Source organism: Heptranchias perlo, chromosome 18 (genome assembly GCF_035084215.1).
Source record: "Heptranchias perlo isolate sHepPer1 chromosome 18, sHepPer1.hap1, whole genome shotgun sequence".
NCBI lineage: Eukaryota > Metazoa > Chordata > Chondrichthyes > Hexanchiformes > Hexanchidae > Heptranchias > Heptranchias perlo.
The window spans coordinates 48885072-48904501 of NC_090342.1; the positions used below are offsets into that span (position 1 = coordinate 48885072).

Genomic DNA, 19430 nt, shown 5'->3' on the forward strand with positions numbered 1-19430 from the left:
TGACAGGCTGTGGTCAAGAGATGATAACGTGCCACAGTCAGTCACAGACGACGTTGTTGGTGACTTTGACCAGGGCAATCTTTGAACTGTTGGCAAGACAGAAACCAGACCAAGGGGGTTCAAACAGCGAGAGAGGTGAGCACACAGCTGGAAGACAACGACACGTTCAAGGACCTTGGAGAGGAAACGGAAGTTAGAGATTAGGCCATAGTTGGAGAGGACAGATGGGTCAAGTGTTGGGTTTTTAAGTAGGAGGAGGATGACGATGGTGCTTTTCAAAAGAAGTGGGACAGCACCTGAACAAAGGGAGCCATTAAAAATGTCGGTGAGGACCAGTGCCCGGAAATGATAGTTCAGGGTCAGGAATGGGATGTGGATCAAGAGTAAGAGGTGGGACTCACAGCAGATGTGAGCTTAGAAAGGGCAGATGGGAAATGAAGGGAAGCTGCATAGTGACGGGGGTACAGGGATGACTGAGGTTTGGATGAGTGAATGGTTGGGCAGAAAGGCACAAAGGAGAAAGAGAGTACGAGTCCAGGAGGGGGAAGTGCAAAGACAAGAGAACAGAGAGAGAGTAAAACCATTACATCACTGTTCTATTCTAACTTTGGGTGAAAATATTTCTCAGTTGCACAGTGTCTATATTTTTCCTGGTCCTTGATCATGTGTCTGTGTATAAGGAAACTGGAACATCATACAAACACAGGAGAAAACGTAGAGTATGCAGGAAGCCCGATTAAGATGTGGGAGCACTGTAGAGTGATGTGCCAATCATGCTGTAAATATTTGCAATTTAAGCTGTTTCGCATATACTGTTATGCAAATTAAATGCAAGTTCTTTCTTCTTTTTAATTGGTAAAGTTTATCAGTGCCGATAGATGATCAAATTGACGAGTGACACTGATTGAGGAATATTGGGCAGTTATCTCGATCAATCTCCACCAAACAACCAGAGATGAACATTTCCTATCATTAATGCTGAGAATCTGAGCTGGTCTCCACACTGATAACAGCCCAAAGTTGCTCCGATTTCTGCGCAACCTGGGGGGAGGGAGTGAGGAATATGGGGGTGAGGCTTGGGTTCACTATGGCTCTGCCTCTTTGGCAGCCATTGAAAGTTTCCAGTGGGGAGGGGCCACTCGCTTCATGTGCCAGCCCGCTAACCATGCAGGCCTTAGAAGAGGACCGGTGTGATGATGTCACCCGCCAGAAATCCTGCCCGTTCTGTCTCCTTTGCCCCCGACACAAAGTGCACCAACAGGATGCGGGCATACTTACATTGCCAGGATATGATTCTGCGGGAAGCGGGGCCCAGGACAGCAGGATTTCAGTTTCTGTTTGAACATCAATGTTTTCCGGAAAGTGGCTTGAAAGGAGCCTGCTGCCAATCACAATTCTTGTTCAGATTCTTCGGTCTACAGCGGCCGTTACCCACGATGGAAGGGCAGAGGAGCCACTCCGATTTTCCGAGCCTCTCCCCCTCCCCCAATGGGACAGACCCCCAGGACGTCCCATACAGCACGGGTGTCCACCCACTTTGTGTTAACGACCCCGCCCCGGTGATTTGACTCAGGGTCAACGCCAGGACTGAGTGCCAGTTGCCAGCTCGTCGGCACTTCCAGCCTGCCAGGAATTTCCAGGTGAAGGTTATTTCCCCCAATCAATTCTGTGCGTTGTTAGGCTAAGTGTGGCCAGCGGCGGGTCTGAAGAATTTTGTTGGGCCAGAAGTATACTTCAAAGGCCTCTTTTACAATGATTTTTGTGGGTCCAAGAGCATTCCCTTCCTAAAGACCCTTATACCTTGCAGGAGCTTTGTTCCATGGGCCCTGGATGGCCTCCAGTGTCTCATAAACTGGCCGTTCTTCAAGTGTGAGCTTGGCCAGTCCATACTGGCAGTCCATTTGACCGTGGGAGGGCAACACGCCTGCCTTTCCCAGCAGGGGGTCTCAGCTAGTGACTGGGAGCAAGAACCTCTGGCTGATGTTTTCCCTCCCTACCCCAGGGACACCGAGGCCCACTTGTACCACCCCCACCATCACTCCTGCTGAGATCGTCTAACTCAAAACAGACGAGGGACATTCTACAGTGTGTTTACTGTGGAACTATCAGGACAGCTGCAAAATATTCAGAACCTAAAAATGTAATGGGATCATAAAGGTTTAAGGGATTGGAGGGACGGTGAAGTTGAGCTACTTAATTTAGGCCTGTTGAGTCAGAGGTAAATGAAAAGAAGCAGCCTGTTCTAAACTGCAGAAATGTCCTGGCGATTATGAGGAGCAAGGAAGGAATTTTCCAGTTGAACTGTAGCACACTACAGAAGTTTTTTTTTAAAAAACAAAGACTGACACCCGACTTCATTTCCTCTCAGTAATCCGTAGCTATTTGATGAATCCCCAGATAATTCACAGTTATCTGATCAAAACCCAGACAATCCATTGTGATCTGATTAATTGTAAACAATTTTACAACACCAAGTTATAGTCCAGCAATTTTATTTTAAATTCACAAGCTTTCGAAGGCTACCTCCTTCCTCGTTCACCTGAGGAAGGAGGTAGCCTCCGAAAGCTTGTGAATTTAAAATAAAATTGCTGGACTATAACTTGGTGTTGTAAAATTGTTTACAATTGTCAACCCCAGTCCATCACCGGCATCTCCACATCATGACTGCGATCTGATTAATGCCCAGGCAATCCAAACCTATCCGATCAATATACAGACAATCAATAGCTATCTGATCAATCCCCAGTAATCCAGACCCATCTGATTAACACTCAGACGATCCCATTTTGCTGCCTTGTGGCTTCACCTGAATATCATTAAAAAACAATGTTCTTTAAAATTGGTTTCAGCAAGAAATTCTTACACATTTGTATCCTAACTTGGGTTCTGTGTAACTTTTGCTAATAGGGGAGATCAGGCTCAGTCACATTTTAGAGGTAGTTGCAGAATAATGAGATGTAATTGAACTTAAGTTCATTAAATCATATTTTTGTTAGTGATTTCTTGGATGCAGCATGTGAAGCATTAATGAAGCAGTGTTGTAAAATCAGTGACTTAAGGGTAAATTCAATGATCCCACACTTCCAGTGGGAGCCTTGCTCAGAGAGAGAGCAGGTCGGAGCTGGGGCTATGACCACACACCCCAACACCAGACAGTGCCTTCAGAAGAGGGGAGGGGAGAGATGTGGGAAAACATGGAATAAAAGTGCAAAGGAATGCATATTTCAGAGCAGTGATTGTTTTAACATTCAGTTTTGCTTCCTGTCAAATCCCAGTAGTTTTCCCAGTCCCTGTTGTCCTCTTCTATGCAAAATGGAGTCTCTATTATCACCAACTTTACAAAAAGAACAAGAGCAGACAATTGATATTGGTGCTCGTGGGTCCCTAGCTCTGGTCTTACATGTATGGTACAGCAATACCCGTGGCATGGGAATGAAAATAAGCACTATATAAACAACACACACTGCATGGAATCTTTGGGCTGTGAGGCTGATTTATGTCAGACTGGGGAGACTGATGACAGCGGGCAGTTCAGTGAGGTGACCTCTCACGCAAGGCTGTGTCCCACGAGAATTCTGGCAGATAATCGGGAAAGGGAAGGACTGGAATGTGGATAATGGGGTTTCCACAGTCTGAATTACTTTTCACACGATTGCAACGTACCTTGTACCCTTCGACATTTGACTCATTGTCCAATGGCTTGACTTCTTGCCAGGAAATCTTGAAGTAGTTACCAAGGTAGATGGCTTGCCATATTTTTGGAGGATTGCTGGGAGCTGGAAAATAATTACATCAAATTCACATCAGCGGTACATAATTAACAGGTAACATCAGAAGAGAAAGATCTGCAAGTTCCACGAGAGGACTGGATTGTCTGGCGACGTATTCAATTAAACTTTTATGTTGAATTTTGAGCAGTTTAAGAGACGGATGTGCTCAACTTTAAAGATGACGGGATACTGGACTGCAATGGGCAGATATATGGGAATTTTCAGATTGTCGAACAGACATCAACAGGGAAAGGGTACTCTGTAAAGTCTCCTCTACTGCAGCAATATAGACTACCAGGACAATCTTGTACTGCAACAAGTGTAGTCTCTCCTGTAGTGTGAACACTTTGCTATATTCTTTTTGCATTTTTTAGTTCTGCTTCTACTCTCAGATTGGGTCGGTCCCCCAACTGGTTTGGCAGGAGGATTGGAGGGAGTCAGGGTTCCCTAACACCTGATCACTATTCAGTGCTGGAAAATTCACATGGGAATTGGGTGAGGACACTGTGCTCGGTTGTGGTGCCCTACATGGCCAAATAACCTGCTGGTGTAGGTTTGCACGTGAAGAGTGGCCACTTGAGTGAGGTATCGGAAGGCAGTGAAGAAAGTTCCAATAAGCCGCGTTGCTGCATCCTCATGTTTCTAAAAATGGTGCAGTGTCTTGAAAGAATTCTCCCACAGCTCAGGAAGGTTACTCAGAGCAACCAAGCAAATAAAGTTCAAGGGAAGATCCCAGTTTGATGCCCAGCCTGTGCCAAGTGAGCTGATCTCAGCCGAGGAGGGGGGAGTTAGAGGTGCTGCAATTGGCTGGGGGTGTGGGTGTGGCACAGGTACACTAATATTGGCCTCAGTACCTTTGCGGTTTTGGAGGGGTGAATCAGCCAGACTTCCCACTCCTGGTCACAATGCAGTGCCTGCGTCTGGAAGTGCACTTGCATGGGATAAGGGAGTTGTGCAGCTTTTAACATACTCTTCAAGATGGAAAATTAGAAGGGCTTCAGGAGTTGGGCATTTTAAAATAAACTAATACTTGCAACTATAGAGTATGTTATCACAATGAAATATCTCAAAGGGGTTCACACAAAGAATTTCCTAGTGCAACGACACTACGCACATGCAGCAGCCAATGAAGAATCATCCCACAATCGGCAGTAAGATGTTACTCTATTCTTTTGGTGATGCTGTTGAAGGAAGGATATTGGCCCAGACACTAGAAGAACTACCTACTGTTCTTTAATTTGTGCATGGGATCTTTAATAGTCACCTGAAGGCAGATGGGTCCATAGTATAACATCTCATTTGAAAGACAGTACCTCTTACAATACAGCACTCCCTTATTACTGCCAGCCAAAATTATGATCTTAAATCCTGGTGTGGGGCTTGAACACCCAACCTTCTGACCCAGAGGTAAGAGTGCTACTAACTCAGCCAAGCTGATACAGCAGAATTTTGGATGATAAATGGCTTAACAATTGTCAGCACATGTTTACAACATGCAGTGCTAAAATCTCACATCACTGACATGATACATACGTGCTTTCTTTGTAGTGATTGCAATTTGTTGATTGGAAGGGCCAGCTCCTGCTTTGTTGTAGGCCCTGACTTCTACGTAGTAGCGTGTGTGGGGTTTAAGGTCTCTGATTCTGGCTGTCGTGTTATATCCGATTGTCCTTACTCGCTGTGCGGCTGCCTCAGTGTCAATGTCCCTCCGGTACCTGATCTGGAAAGAGAGTGGAAGAATACAATTGAGAACAATTAGTGCTTAAAGCAACTTCTGCTGTGGTTCAGTGAACTGAATCAGTGAGTGGTCCAGCCATAGAGCTCAGGGAGGAACCTGGGTTTGTCAGTGGGGAAGGGGGTAAGGATGCTATAAATGGCTGGGGAGGGGTAGAAGGATGGGTGTGATTAGGACGCTACAATTGGCTTCAGCATCCCTGGGTTAAGGGAGGAGTACATCAGCCACAATTATGACTGCTGACTGCTATGCAACGACTCCTGTTGAAAGGGCATGTATGTGGGCATCAGGTCAAGGATAGGCTATGGTGCTTGCTGTGGTTCACACTGACCATCAAGGATCATACAGGAAGAATAGTCACGGAGACACTGGAAAATATCTGTGCCTCTTGCACTCAGCAAGGGTCAATGCTTTCAGGAGATGTGGAGGGGAGAAGGACAGCAACAACCCCCTCCCCAAATTGTCAAAGTCTTGAGCCTTTTTCTCTTTAAACATGTTGGGGGTAGTTTTAACCAAACCCACCTGGTGGGAAACTGACTGGATCAGATTGGCTGCCTGTTTTACACCCTGCTCGATTTTACTCTCCACGGAGATGGGTTAGGTTAAAATTACCCGTTATAAGTGTACCTTTCATCCTGTTTTGTACTCTGACACTGTAGATCATATTTTCCTCTTTTGACAAATAAAGTTCTGTATTTTGGAGAAATTAATAAACTCAACTTGAAATGGTGTAGTGAACAATGAGGAGGATGGCGATAGATTTCAAGAGGACATAGACAGGCTGGTGGAGTGGGCAGACACGTGGCAGATGAAATTTAACGCAGAGAAGTGCAAAGTGATATATTTCGGTAGGAAGAACGAGGAGAGGCAATATAAACTAAAGGGTACAATTCTAAAGGGTTTGCAGGAACAGAGAGATCTGGGGGTATATGTGGACAATTCTTTTAAGGTGGCAGGGCAGGTTGAGAAAGCGGTTTAAAAAAGCATACAGGATCCTGGGCTTTATAAAGTATAGAGTACAAATGCAAGGAGGTTATGATGAACCTTTATAAAACATTGGTTCGGCCACAACTGGAGTATTGTGTCCAATTCTGAACACTGCACTTTAGGAAGGTTGTGAAGGTCTTAGAGAGGGTGCAGAAAAGATTTATTAGAATGGTTCCAGGGATGAGGGACTTCAGTTATGTGGATAGACTGGAGAAGCTGGGGTTGTTCTACTTAAGAGCAGAGAAGGTTGAGAGGAGATTTGATAGAGGTGTACAAAATCATAAGGTGTCTAGACAGAGTAGATAGAGAGAAACTCTTCCCATTGGTGGAAGGGTAGAGACCAGAGGACACAGATTTAAGGTGGTTGGCAAAAGAACCAAAGGTGACATGAGGAAACACTTTTTTACACAGTGAGTGGTTAGGATCTGGAATGCACTGCCTGAGGGGTGGTGAAGGGAGACTCAATCGTGGCTTTCAAAAGGGAATTGGATAAGAACTTGAAGGGAAAAAATTCGCAGGGCCTACGGGGATAGGGCGGGGGAGTGGGACTAAATGGATTGCTCTTGCAGAGAGCCGGCATCGGCTCAACGGACCGAATGGCCTCCCTCTGTGCTGTAACCATTCTATGATTCTACGGTGTGCAGAAGTTTCTGTGAAATCTGAATTTGTTAGCAGGACAAAAAGATAATCAGGCAACCATTATACATCTGTAATAATGCTGTTGACACAATTCCCAAATAATTAAATTGGCACTACACTAAGAAAAAATCTCAAATATTTTTGTTTACCCAGCTGTGCTATGCACAATGTTTGGTAAAAATGTCAGAGATGTACAAAAGCCTGCTTCATTGAACAGCACATGAAGACTCTCATAGGCAGCGCTGTTGAAATGCAGGCTGAACCGTCTGGAAGACAGCCCATAACCCAGCATAAGACACCAAGAGCAAGGCCGAAGATTACTGACCCAGGAGAACTCGAGAGACTGACCACCGTGAGGACCTGATAGGAGGACCACAAGAAATTTCTTGCCTTGAAAAAGAGCACCGAGGTAAGGCAAGAGTATCATCATGTTGTATACGGAGATGAAAGTAATACATGGGGTATGCTTTCAAATGATACAGGGAAGTAGAGGCAATTTGTAAATAGTCAAATTAATAAATGCAATACACGTTGGCAAATCAGCCTCTCTTAATATGGAGGGGGGTGAAGACATATATGGGTTTTCTTCCAAGTGTGAGTTATTGAAGAAATTCAAATGAATGAATGCCATGCCAGGTGGCACATCAGCCTCTCTTATTAATTCACACTGTTCTTATGTTTAAAGGCCAAATTACCACAGAATAGAAAGGCAGAGAGTGGAGCAGATGGTAACCCATCCCAGGAGAAGTCTTTGACAGTACATGGGCAGAGGACAGCAGAATTAGTAGGGAGGCAAGTTCTGGAAAGTGCTGGTCCTCAGAGATTGGAGGGGTGCACAGACCACCTGGTACATACCATATTCTACGATCTGCACCATATGTTGCATCAACATGTCCAATCATACTGATTGGTCACAAGTCCTTCATGTAAATGAAAATACTGCACCTGAATGACTAATAATATTTCCCATCTGCTCTCCTCACAAATCATGGAGGAGTCTTTAGGGTGCAGGCATAGAAGAAAATTCACTCCCGCATTGGCCATCATCACCCATATTTGCATTAAGCAGCAGCCCAGACACTTCATGTCCATTATTTAGTGATAAGAATGAGGCAGCACGGGGTGAAGTACTGGTGCTGAAGAGTTAGCAGAAGTGATCCCTGCTGCTGGGCCAGCATCTACAGAACTGAATGTCCCTCATAAGATGTCTCAGGATACAAACATTAATAGGCCTGCTTTACAACAGACTGTTGCAACACATGCATCACAATGAGCATGCACTTAATGTGACAAAATGTTGTATTTTTTGCATGGTGTACTTGGTTCTGTCTTTTCATCTTGGAACTGTGGGGTTAACACTAGATGTACTTTAAAACTAGATGTACTTTCCCTACATTACAACAGTGATTACACTTCAAAAGTACTTCAGTGGCTGTGAAGTGCTTTGGGCTGTTCTGAAAAGTGCCAAATAAATGCAAATTATTTCTTTGAATGTCAGTATAAATTTTGTAATATTACAAAGGATGCAGTCCTGTGCCTGTACGCCAAGAATGAAGTCACACTTGAAGGATTATTAAGGGTTAAATTAACCTGAACATACTCAGGGCCAACACTGGTCGTGGAAGATACAGACATTACAGCTCAAAGCTCTTTCCTTATCTCCCAACTCACAGTACAATGGTTTTGCTTTTAAGCTTAGCTACAAGGTTATTACATCACCTCCTCCATGGCCCTTCTCCCACTCTCAATCTCCATTCTGACATCTTATGGTCTCGAGTTGTACATAAAAACATTGCTGTTTTAGGGTTGAATGACTCAATCTGGGAGCTGCACATTTTCCTTCGACAATGTATCCACTCCCAAAGGCAAACTAAAGGGTTGAGACCAACTAGCTTTTATATGTTAACACTGGTGCATTGCAAAGCCTTTCGGGTTGATATCCGCAAAAGTGTGCTTTGTTCCGCAAATGGGCTATCAAGACAAATGGATTTAGACCTGACACCTATTAGGTGGGCTCTGCTGACATGCCAGGGAATAGCCTCTGGAATTGCTGACATTCTCTGTCACAAAGTACATGTAATTTTCAGCTTTGGCTTTGTTTGAAAGATATATTTTTGGTTTCCTTTTCTCCTAGGTGAACTTCAAAGGATACCAGGAATATATCTCAAAAGCATGTTTTTGTTTCACTAGTTCTTCTGAGGTCATCAAGAGAGACTTTGTGGGGCAATGAGGAAAGAACCCCACATGAAATTAGTAATCAAGGAATAAAATATTATTTTAGGTCCAGTATTATCGAAGGATCAAGTCTTTATTATTTTCTGTATTATTTGAATAGTTACATTATATAAACTACTATATTGTCTTAGTTTATTCTGCTTATCTGTCATTTTTGATCAATCTATTCTGTATTTTATAGCCTAATCCACATACTGATAGGAAAGCAGTAGAACAAACGCTCTAAGTCTAGGAGATAGTGAGTAAACCTGTATCATATCCAGTAAGCTAAATACAGTCACGGGTTCTTTTTTTTACTTTTGTGCTCATCAAGGTCGTTAGTGCTGGGGAATGGAACTGTTCCCATTTCAGGCATGTGTCAGCATCAAGCACGCCCAGGTCAGGTATAGCACAGAGTAAATCTCCCCTAAGTCTGCCCCAAAAATATGCCTCAGACCCAACCTGAAAGAACTCTTTCGACTGCAACAGTGTGACATTTTTCCATTTTCCAGACCGGCCATCACTGAGTGAGATTGGTAATTAGTGCCAAATTAGGAACAGCTCTGTGCTATGGGCCTGTGCCCACTAGGATCTGGATTAAGACTGCCCAAGCTTATTTCACAGAGGACCCTCACAGCCAGCAGACAGAGGAAACTTTCACCCATCAGTCTGAGCTAGATTTGCACCAAGGTCCCAGAGGTGAAAGACCTTAACCTACTGTATCACCTACTTCTTGGTGAGAAGGGTTTCTGGTCGACCGCTGGGCTGGCTACATGACTGGGTATTCGGGCCTATCCGTTGGTAGAGAGTGCGGGCTCACCTACAGGAGTGGCTGTTGGTGGCTCAATGCAAGAGAAGTATCTGAGTAAAAGCCTAAAAAAGATGACACTTGGCTTGATTTCCACAGCAATACAAGGAATGAATGAAAGGTTATCTTCGCAGCATTGTGACATTGCGGAGGCAGCAACATCATTGGCAGCAGTGGTGACCGAAGTATGTAGGCCACTGCCAAAGAAGTAGATGTGTGTCTCCTGAATGCTGTGGGGTGACTTTGATTTGCTTGGAGACAAACAACAGGGAGAGACTTACATCTGACAGATGCTCAATGGTCTGCACTCATACAGATTAATAGGCATGGAGAACCACAGTAGCATTCGAGTGACCATCATGCCAGATGAAGTTCTGGGCCAGCACATATGGCAGCAGCCCATTCCCTCACATTCCCTCACAGCGACATCAGCACAGTTGACTTCTGGCCTCTACGCAGATACACCAGGACGACACTTAAAACTTATGACTGGTTTTAAATGGTTGCCTTAGAACCTGCTGCACAGATGGCAGGGTCAAGCAGCTTTTTTCTACCTGTGAATGTGGAGGTGCAACTTATATACTAGTGCGAGTGATTCTTTGTTTGGAGCGCAACAGTCACAGGTGAGATTTATATGCCATTTTTACGCCGATTTTTCTCCCCCAAAGGACTTCTGCTCCAGCCCATAATGGTTCCATTATGTTTTCCAGGTTCTGTTTCAATACTTGAAATATTAATCTTTAAGTTGGGCCACAATGTATTACAGCAGTGGATCGACACGAGAGCCTGTTTTTCATTTCACGCACTACTGAAATATCACTGATGAGTTATGCCTCCGCAGTATAACTTCTTACAATTTAAGTGTTACTTATAGAGGTGTTGTTACTGTGTTGTGAAGCCGTTCACACTAATGGCTGGGTTATTATAGCTTTACAACATATACCAGTTAGTAATATTTCCTGGGCTCTAACATCTAAGTAAATAAAAGCTGCAAAGACTGCAATTGCCTTTGTACGATTCCAGATTACTTCACTATCTGTTATGCATTAGACATAATGAAGAGGCCCGGGGTTTTGGGGTCCACTTGCTTGAAGCAAATCGCTTCTTACGATGGCATCCGAACACCTCGATTGGATTTTTCCCCTTGTGACTCACCTGCAGACAAACTACTGGTTTTAGGGTTTCATGGGAAATCGGGCAGGTTTGTGAAAGTTGATCTGCAAAAGGACACTAAAAATCCAGAAATGTCATCAAATAGAAATAAAATATGACTTACTCAGTCACCAGAAATCAGTTCTATAGGCAAACATTATCCTCCCATGTCAAAAAAACAAAATACCAATTCATCACGGGTAATCAAAATTACTTCCTCCTGTTACGGAGCGGGTTATTTGTTTCAAACATCATCTTTCCCTCTCTCTCTCTCTCTCTCTCTCTCAAAGAGAGCCTTTTTAAATATACCTGCTCACTCCGTGGCTTGGCAGAGGAATGCATTGCACGATGAGGTCCTGAGCCTTCAGGAGCAGGAGGAAAGCAAGTCTGAGCCCTGGTCTGTGCTGAGTCAGCTTCAAGTGTCAGAATGTTCCTTGGTACCCCCAAGTTCGGTGGCAAAATTAAAAAAAACTAAATTCAGCTTCCTGTTCCTGGTCAGTACCCAGGGGTTTGCCGATGGAAGCACGCTGCATGTGTGCACATTTGTGTGGCTAGATGGGTAATCGTTAAAAGAAAGAATGAACGAACTTGCATTTATATAGTGCCTTTCACGACCTCAGGAAGTCCGAAAGCGTTTTACATTCAACAAAGGGCTTTTCTTTGAAATGTAGTCGCTGTTGTAATGTAGGAAACGTAGCAGTCAATTTGTGCACAGCAAGGTCCCACAAACAGCAATGAGATGACCAGATAATCTGTTTTTGTGATGTTGGCTGAGGGATAAATATTGGCCAGGACACTGGAGAGAACTCCCTTGCTCTTCTTCGAAAATATTGCCATGCAATCTTTTACATCCACCTGAGAGGGCAGGTGGAGCCTTGCTTTAATGTCTCATCTGAAAGACAGTACCTCCAACAGTGAAGCACTCTCAGTACTAGCACTGGGAGTGTCAGCCTAGATTTTGTGTTCAAGTCTCTGGAGTGAGATTTGAACCCACAACCTTCTGACTTCAGAGGTAAGAGTGCTACCCATTAAGCCACGGCTGACACCTGGTTCATCAAAACATTGTTGGTCAAAAAAGAAATTGGGCTTGGCTCTTGCGCCCCCAGTGGTCAACTTGCCACTGTCCAGGCTCATGCATGAGAAGCAGCCACTCAGGGCTGAGGTACAAATAGCTCCCCGTGCCTTTGTTATCAATCCCCATTGTGAGGATGATTTCCCCTGGTTGCTATGTGAGTGACACCGTAAACAAACGCAGGAAGAATTCCCTGGGTCGGTATTCTCAGCAAAGTCGCCAACATGTTGTTTTTGAAACTGACATGACTTCCTAGTTGTGGTCTCAGGAATGTAGACATTTTCAAGATTGGGCTGTCTTCAGCAGCACTGCGTCGGACTTCTGGCACCGGTGTATCAAAAACCTTAACACAGTTTTAACGATGAAAGCCCCGACTATCAGTAAAGTAACATAGGAACATAAGGAACAGGAGTCGGCCATTTAGTCCCTCGGGCCTGCTCCGCCATTCAATTCGATCATGGCTGATCTGCACCTCAACTCCATTTACCCGCCTTTGCTCCATATCCCTTGATACCCTTACCTAACAAAAATCTATCGATCTCAGTCTTGAAAGCTCCAATTTACCCAGCAGCCACTGCGTTTTGGGGAGAGAATTCCAAATTGCTACTACCCTTTGTATGAAAAGGTGCTTCCTGATTTTGCTCCTGAACGGCCTAGCTCTAATTTTAAGATTATGTCCCCTTGTTCTTGATTTCCTCATCAGAGGAAATAGTTTCTCCGTACCTACTCTGTACTACTCTAACTTACGCTAGCCCCACAAACACGAATTGGCATCTTGTGAGTTATGAGCTTGGAATGGTTTTATTATGATGTCCAAATGCCCAAATTCTCCAATGTGTCAACACAATTTGACAAAATCAGGTTGCCAAAATTGACTTTAATTGAGGCACATTGATTTAAATTGGGTTGGCAGCAAAACTAGGTGGCAGGAATAACCATTTCACTAATCACAGCTGAAGCCTTCATCCATAGATCCAAAACTCAGCAGCCTGAATTCTCTCCCTCTCTAGGTTATGCACCCACATCATCCCCCATCTTTGCAAGCTCCCCTGGCTCACCAACCCCCAGAGAATTGACCAAGATCCTTGTGCTTGTCTTCAAATCCCTCTTTGGCACTGCTCGACCCTATCTAAATGACCTCCTTCAGCCTTGCGTCCTTGCCCGTAGTCTCTGGTTCTCCAAAACCGGACTACTACTTGTCCCCGACCTAAGTCCTAAGACCTAAGTCTTTGGCCTCCTGAGCTATCTCCCAGAACTGCTTGTTCTGAGTGCTTCCTGCTTTAGAAAGCCTTTCAAAAACCATTCTCTGGTCCTTCCTCAAACTGTTTTGTTTCTCTGGCTCTGCGTTCACCTTTTCCTATTTGTTAAGTGCTCTGAGCTATTAATGGTTAAGTACGGAGTGCTACACCAATGGAAGTTGTCATTGTTGCCTTGCCAGTCTCTGAACAGACTGGCAGTAGCAGTGATTAGTCCACATGTCTGGGATTGTGGGAGAAGAAACCTTTGGGGATTGTGGTCCCACTGTGCTCTTCCACTCCACAAATGCTTTTACTGTAAGAGCATGCCTGTAACTGGTGGTGGCATCCTCCCTTTTCATTAAATTACATCCTTTATTCTGAAGTGACGGTTTCAAGAAACTGCACCATTTAATCAGTCGAAAATGCAATACCTATTAATTTCCATTGCTAAAACAATGTAATTATTTCTTCCAACGGTCTTCTCAAAGCAATTTCCTGCTCATTCCTATGGGAGCCAAATGCTTAAGTGCTTCCCTTTAATATCTGTCCAACATGCACATCAAAAGAAAGCAGCAAGGACTCATGAACCCTCAATACATTTTCAGAAGCAGAAGGTTCCTTGGCTGTTGAATTCATTTCAAAATCTTGCGTCAGCTCCATGATATGAGCTTTTAATTCCACTCAGTGATTCATGCTAGAAAATACTGCATGTCCTTTAATCAAAGCAATGTTCAGGCTGACTGAACTGAAAATTATGTGGTGTATTTGCAGGGTTCATGTCTGTATCACAGTAACCAAATTGTTTATTCACTTAAAGCCACCACTACAATTATATTTTGGTAAGCCAGATCTCTGGCTCACATGGAACCCCATCACCATGTTCAAACTACAGAGACATCAACATCACCGGTTTTAATTTGCCTGATGTGGAGATAACATGCTCACCCAGTCGGGATGCTTGCCACTTACCTAGGCCCAGAGATCTTAAGTGCAGGTTAACAGATAACCAACTCTGCAGAGTTTCACTAGCTAAATCCGTGTAGCTGGTTAGTACAGAACGTTAAGCTTCCCCCTGCTCGTCCAGCTAACACCCTCTTACCATTACAGCTGGCAATCCAGATCTAGCTCGGGCTATCTGGACACCACTGTGAGCTCCTCCCCATCACTCAGCGTGATTCCCAAATCTTCCTCACTTCCCATCCCCTCGTGTGGCTCCCATCAACTCCCCCCTTTCCCATCCCTCGGTGTGATTCCCAGCTCCTTTTCCCTTCCCATCATTCAGCTGTGGCTCTAGCTCCTCACCATCCCTCAGCACAAGTCCTGGCTCCTTCCCATCCTTCGCCCTGGTTGCCAGCTTCTCCCTCCAATTCCTGGTTCCCTCCCATCCCTAACTATGGTTATTGACTCCTCCCCCTCCCTCAGCGTGGCACCCAGTTCCTCCCTCTCAGCATGGCTCTTAGCTCCCCACCCCCCACCCCCAAATGCCCTGGGGTTGCTGTCACTTCCTATCTCCACTTGCCGCCATACACTTTGGGCTGAATTCTGGCAATATTAATTCTCACAGCAGTGATCAATCACTTGGAACAGCAACAGTGAGGCAGGAGTTGGCAGCAGTGCTGAGTGGGTGAGGGGAGCTGGGCACTGGGCTGAGAAGCCAGGATACTGGAGCTGCACCGAAATTGGGGGGGTGGGGGGCTGGCGGGGAAGAGCGCCTAGAGCTGTGCTGAAGGTGGGAGAGTGCCAGCAAGAAAAGGGAACGGAAAATTGAGGATCAGTACTGGCAGAGTGCAAGGGAAAACAGTGCCATCTTGATTGTCGCTGGGTCAAAATCCTGGAATTCCCCTACCTAATAGCACTGTGGGAGCACCTTCACCACACGGACTGTAGCGGTTCAAGAAGGCGGCTCACCACCACCACCTTCTCAGGGCAACTGGAGACGGGCAATAAATGCCGGCCTTGCTAGTGATGGCCACATTCTGAGAATGAATAAAAAGAAGCCAAGAAGGTCAAGGCACTAAGGCTGAGCAGACGAGCTGAGGGACCCACTGAGAGTCACGGCGAGAGACGTAGGATAACAAGATCCTGGACGTAAGGCTGAGAACAAATGCTCCTGGGCCTTCAGTCGATCAATAAGAGCTGCCCACAGCCACCCCAGGCCGTGGCTCCCACTGATCTACCTGCCTGCCAACAATGAGCCAGTTGGGATCAAAACCTGGGCATTTTCTATATAAAAAAATTTGGGGGGGGGGGGGGGGGTAAGAAAAGTGCCATACTAAATTGGGGGTGATGGGGGCATGAAGAAAGTACCAAAAAGGATGATAAAAAGGTAAGAAACCCAGTGTCATCCTAAGCAGCTTCCTAGTGGTGTTGGTGACAACATTCAGCTTTTTGATACGTGCCCCACAAACTCCAAGACTCCAACTGAGCAGCCGACCAAGAGAGGACATTTGGACATTGCTGCTCTGGGGAATAGGCCGTACCCTTGAGAGGTGACAAGAGGTGGGGGAGATTGCAGCAGGTCAAACAGTCCGAGTCATTCAGTGACAGGAGGCAGCACGGCCCTTGAATCATTTATCAAAACATTCCCGCACACACCCCCCACCCCGAGAGGAAAGCAAAACAAAATTTAAAAAAAAAACAATCTCCACCGGAGGCTGAGTTTGTAGCAAACTCCCCAGCAAGAGTGGCAGGAGTGTGATTCGGTAGGATCACGTTTGCAAATTTGTGTACGTATTGAACAAAAAAACTTTTCCAGCATTGCGGACAACTACTGCCATAGCAACCATAACTGGGTCACAGCATGATCATCGAGAGTTATTTGAAAAAGGAAAAGAATGCTTAGTTTTCTTTCAGCGGTCAGAAGCAATGAGAAGAGAATCAGAGATTAAAGAGGGGATGAAAATATATGAGCGCGTTACAGAGAGAGAAAGGGGACAGATGGTGGAAAACAAACAGAGAATTAGAGAGTCGGAGATAAGCAGTGAGACAGTTACAGGAACAGAAAGACAATTTTAATTTTTTTAACAACTTTTATCTGGGAGCAATGCCATAGGATATCCACTAGTGGAGCATAATTAGACAGTTTAATCAGGTACTCTGGTTCATCCAGGATTCTAACTTTCCTCAGCTGGTGAAAGAATTGATACAAATGGGTGCAAATAAGTATAACGTTTCTGTTCACTTTACAGGACTACTCATTCACAATGAACCGTGTGTAGTTACAAAGAGTTTTTTTTATTCAGCAGTGAAATCCACTCCAGGTCACGTTTACAGATTCCGCCAAGCAAGCCCTTCACAATAGGAGGATGGCATTCACTGAGAGGTGAGACTTATCTTGCCTATGTACTATATCATGGAACAGTGAGTCACTGGCCACGGAACAGAGCTGTAGCTCAGCACTATGGTGCTGACACGACGTCTGAGTCTGGTTAATGCATCTGCTCTTCATCTGCAATATCAGCCTGAGTGCCTCAACACTGTGTTCCTTTGAAGGCACCCTCTTGAGACTGAGTGAGTTCAGTTCTTTCCGCTCAGTCTCACACCACGGCACTCATTGTACACATGAGTACGCAGATAAGCCAATCCAGTGCAGGTGTTGCCTTTCCAACTGACCAGTAATTAAAACCTGAGCTGAAGGACCTTTCTGGTCCCATGAACAGATCTAGTCGGTCAGAGCCTTGGCTGAAAATACTCTGTTGGCACCAGAACAGCATCTTATTAGAGGTCAGAACTAAATATTTCCTGTAAACACATTCTTCTCCTTCCTGGATTATCGTACTTAAAAACAAAAATCGTGGAAAAAGAGACTTAAATGTGGTGAAGGGATTTTGTATGCTAATCCTAACAGTAATACCGACACAGCAAACACCATAAACCACACTAAGGTCAAAATGAACAGACAACCTGGTGATGCCCTACCTGGCTGAGAAGTCTTTCAGTTGACCTTTGCTGTCAACTTGCTGCCCCCACCCCCACCAGAAAAAGAGATGAGCACCTTTTAGCATGGTTTAACTGAACTTTTTGTTCAGCCAAAAAGTGAGAAACATTCCAAAATAAAAACGTCCTCAAGTTAAAATAAAATCAGTGTCATGATGTGTCGGTTAACAATGTGGCATGATATAAAGACACAGATCATGGATTTGGTGCCTATGCATTCTCACGCAAGGCGAGTGCCTGATCGAGGCAGAGAATAAACATCACAGCAATGTGAATTCAGACAGCGCGATGTGAAATATATACATATTGCTTTCACTTAGACACTCCTGGCATGTGTGATGTAATTTCTATTGGCCTGCCATTTTAAATGAAAGCACCTTCTTAGCTACGTCTTTCTTAATATTTCTCAGCATGAGTACAGCGTATGCCTAATGGTTCTCAATATTAATTTAATCCCACTTTGGGCATTTCTATATTTGTTCTTCTTCTCCATATTAAGAAAGTCTGAGTCGGCTCCTGCAAATTCAGTCACCAAACTGTGTGAGTAGTGCTTTTTTTTGTCATTGATAGATTTGGCGATTCCCATTCTTTACTTTGTATTCACATATGTCCTTCAGCCCCTTATAATGACAGGGTGATATTCTAACATTACTTTGCTTTTCTTTTTCAAACATTAAACTTGATGTGGATCTCCTCTCACTTCCTCAGAGAGGCAAGCCTCAAGTTGGCCCACCTGCTGACATACTGGTGTGCTCCTTTGACCCTATAGATGCTTCTCAATTACCTTCACACACCCCCAAGGCCAAAATGTTCTTTGCCTTTTCTCTAATTATTGATCAAGACCTCCATGTTATAGCCTGTGAAATAGGCTTTTCGATATCTTCTACCATTACTGATGAGCCTTGCATAATCTACAGCTGGATGAATAAAATATTCATTATTTATTCGAGTTAACTGGCAATTTGGCTGTGTGAGAAGTGTGTAAACAATTACTCCTGATGCAATGCAATTGCCTAGTTTTGTTTTGTTCACATGAATGGATTTGTATTAGATGTACCGATCTGAAATTCTATAGATTATGGAACAGTTCCTGCAATTTGGAAGGTGGCAAATGTAACCCTACTATTTAAAAAAGGAGGGAGAGAAAACAGGGAACTACAGACTGGTTAGCCTAACATCAGTAGTAGGGAAAATGCTAGATTCTATTATAAAGGATGTGATAACAGGGCACTTAGAAAATATCAATGGGATTAGACAAAGTCAACATGGATTTATGAAAGGGAAATCATGTTGGACAAACCTACTGGAGTTTTTTGAGGGTGTAACTGGTAGGCTAGATAAGGGAGAACCAGTGGATGTGGTTTATTTGGATTTTCAGAAGGCCTTTGATAAAGTCCCACATAAGAGGTTAGTGTGCAAAATTAAAGCACGTGGGATTGGGGGTAATATAATGGCAGGGATTGAAAATTGGTTAACAGACCAGGAAACAAAGAGTAGGAATAAGTGGGTCTTTTTCGGGTTGGCCGGCAGTGACTAGTGGGGTACTGCAGGGATCAGTGCTTGGGCCCCAGCTATTCACAATATATAGCAATGATTTGGATGAGGGAACCAAATGTAATATTTCCAAGTTTGCTGACGACACAAAACTAGGTGGGATCGTGAGTTGTGAGGAGGATGCAAAGAGGCTTCAAGGCGATTTAGGCAAGTTGAGTGAGTGGGCAAATACATGGCAGATGCAGTATAATGTGGATAAATGTGAAGTTATCCACTTTGGAAGGAAAAACAGAAAGGCAGAGTATTATTTAAATGGTGATAGATTGGGAAATGTTGATTTACAAAGGGACCTGGGTGTCCTTGTACACCAGTCACTGAAAGCAAA

The 19430-nt window shown here is 44.4% G+C and overlaps 1 protein-coding gene across 1 annotated transcript in view; it reads right to left on the reverse strand.

Annotated features, from left to right (window-relative positions):
- The window catches only part of cntn1b (contactin 1b), a 373705-nt gene that overhangs the window by 65104 nt on the left and 289171 nt on the right, over positions 1-19430 (reverse strand). Inside the window, exons 19-20 of the mRNA XM_067999885.1 lie at positions 5304-5490; positions 3664-3776 (exon numbers count right to left, since the gene is read on the reverse strand). Coding sequence (XP_067855986.1) covers positions 3664-3776; positions 5304-5490 — 300 coding nt within the window. The remainder of the gene's footprint in view (positions 1-3663; positions 3777-5303; positions 5491-19430) is intronic.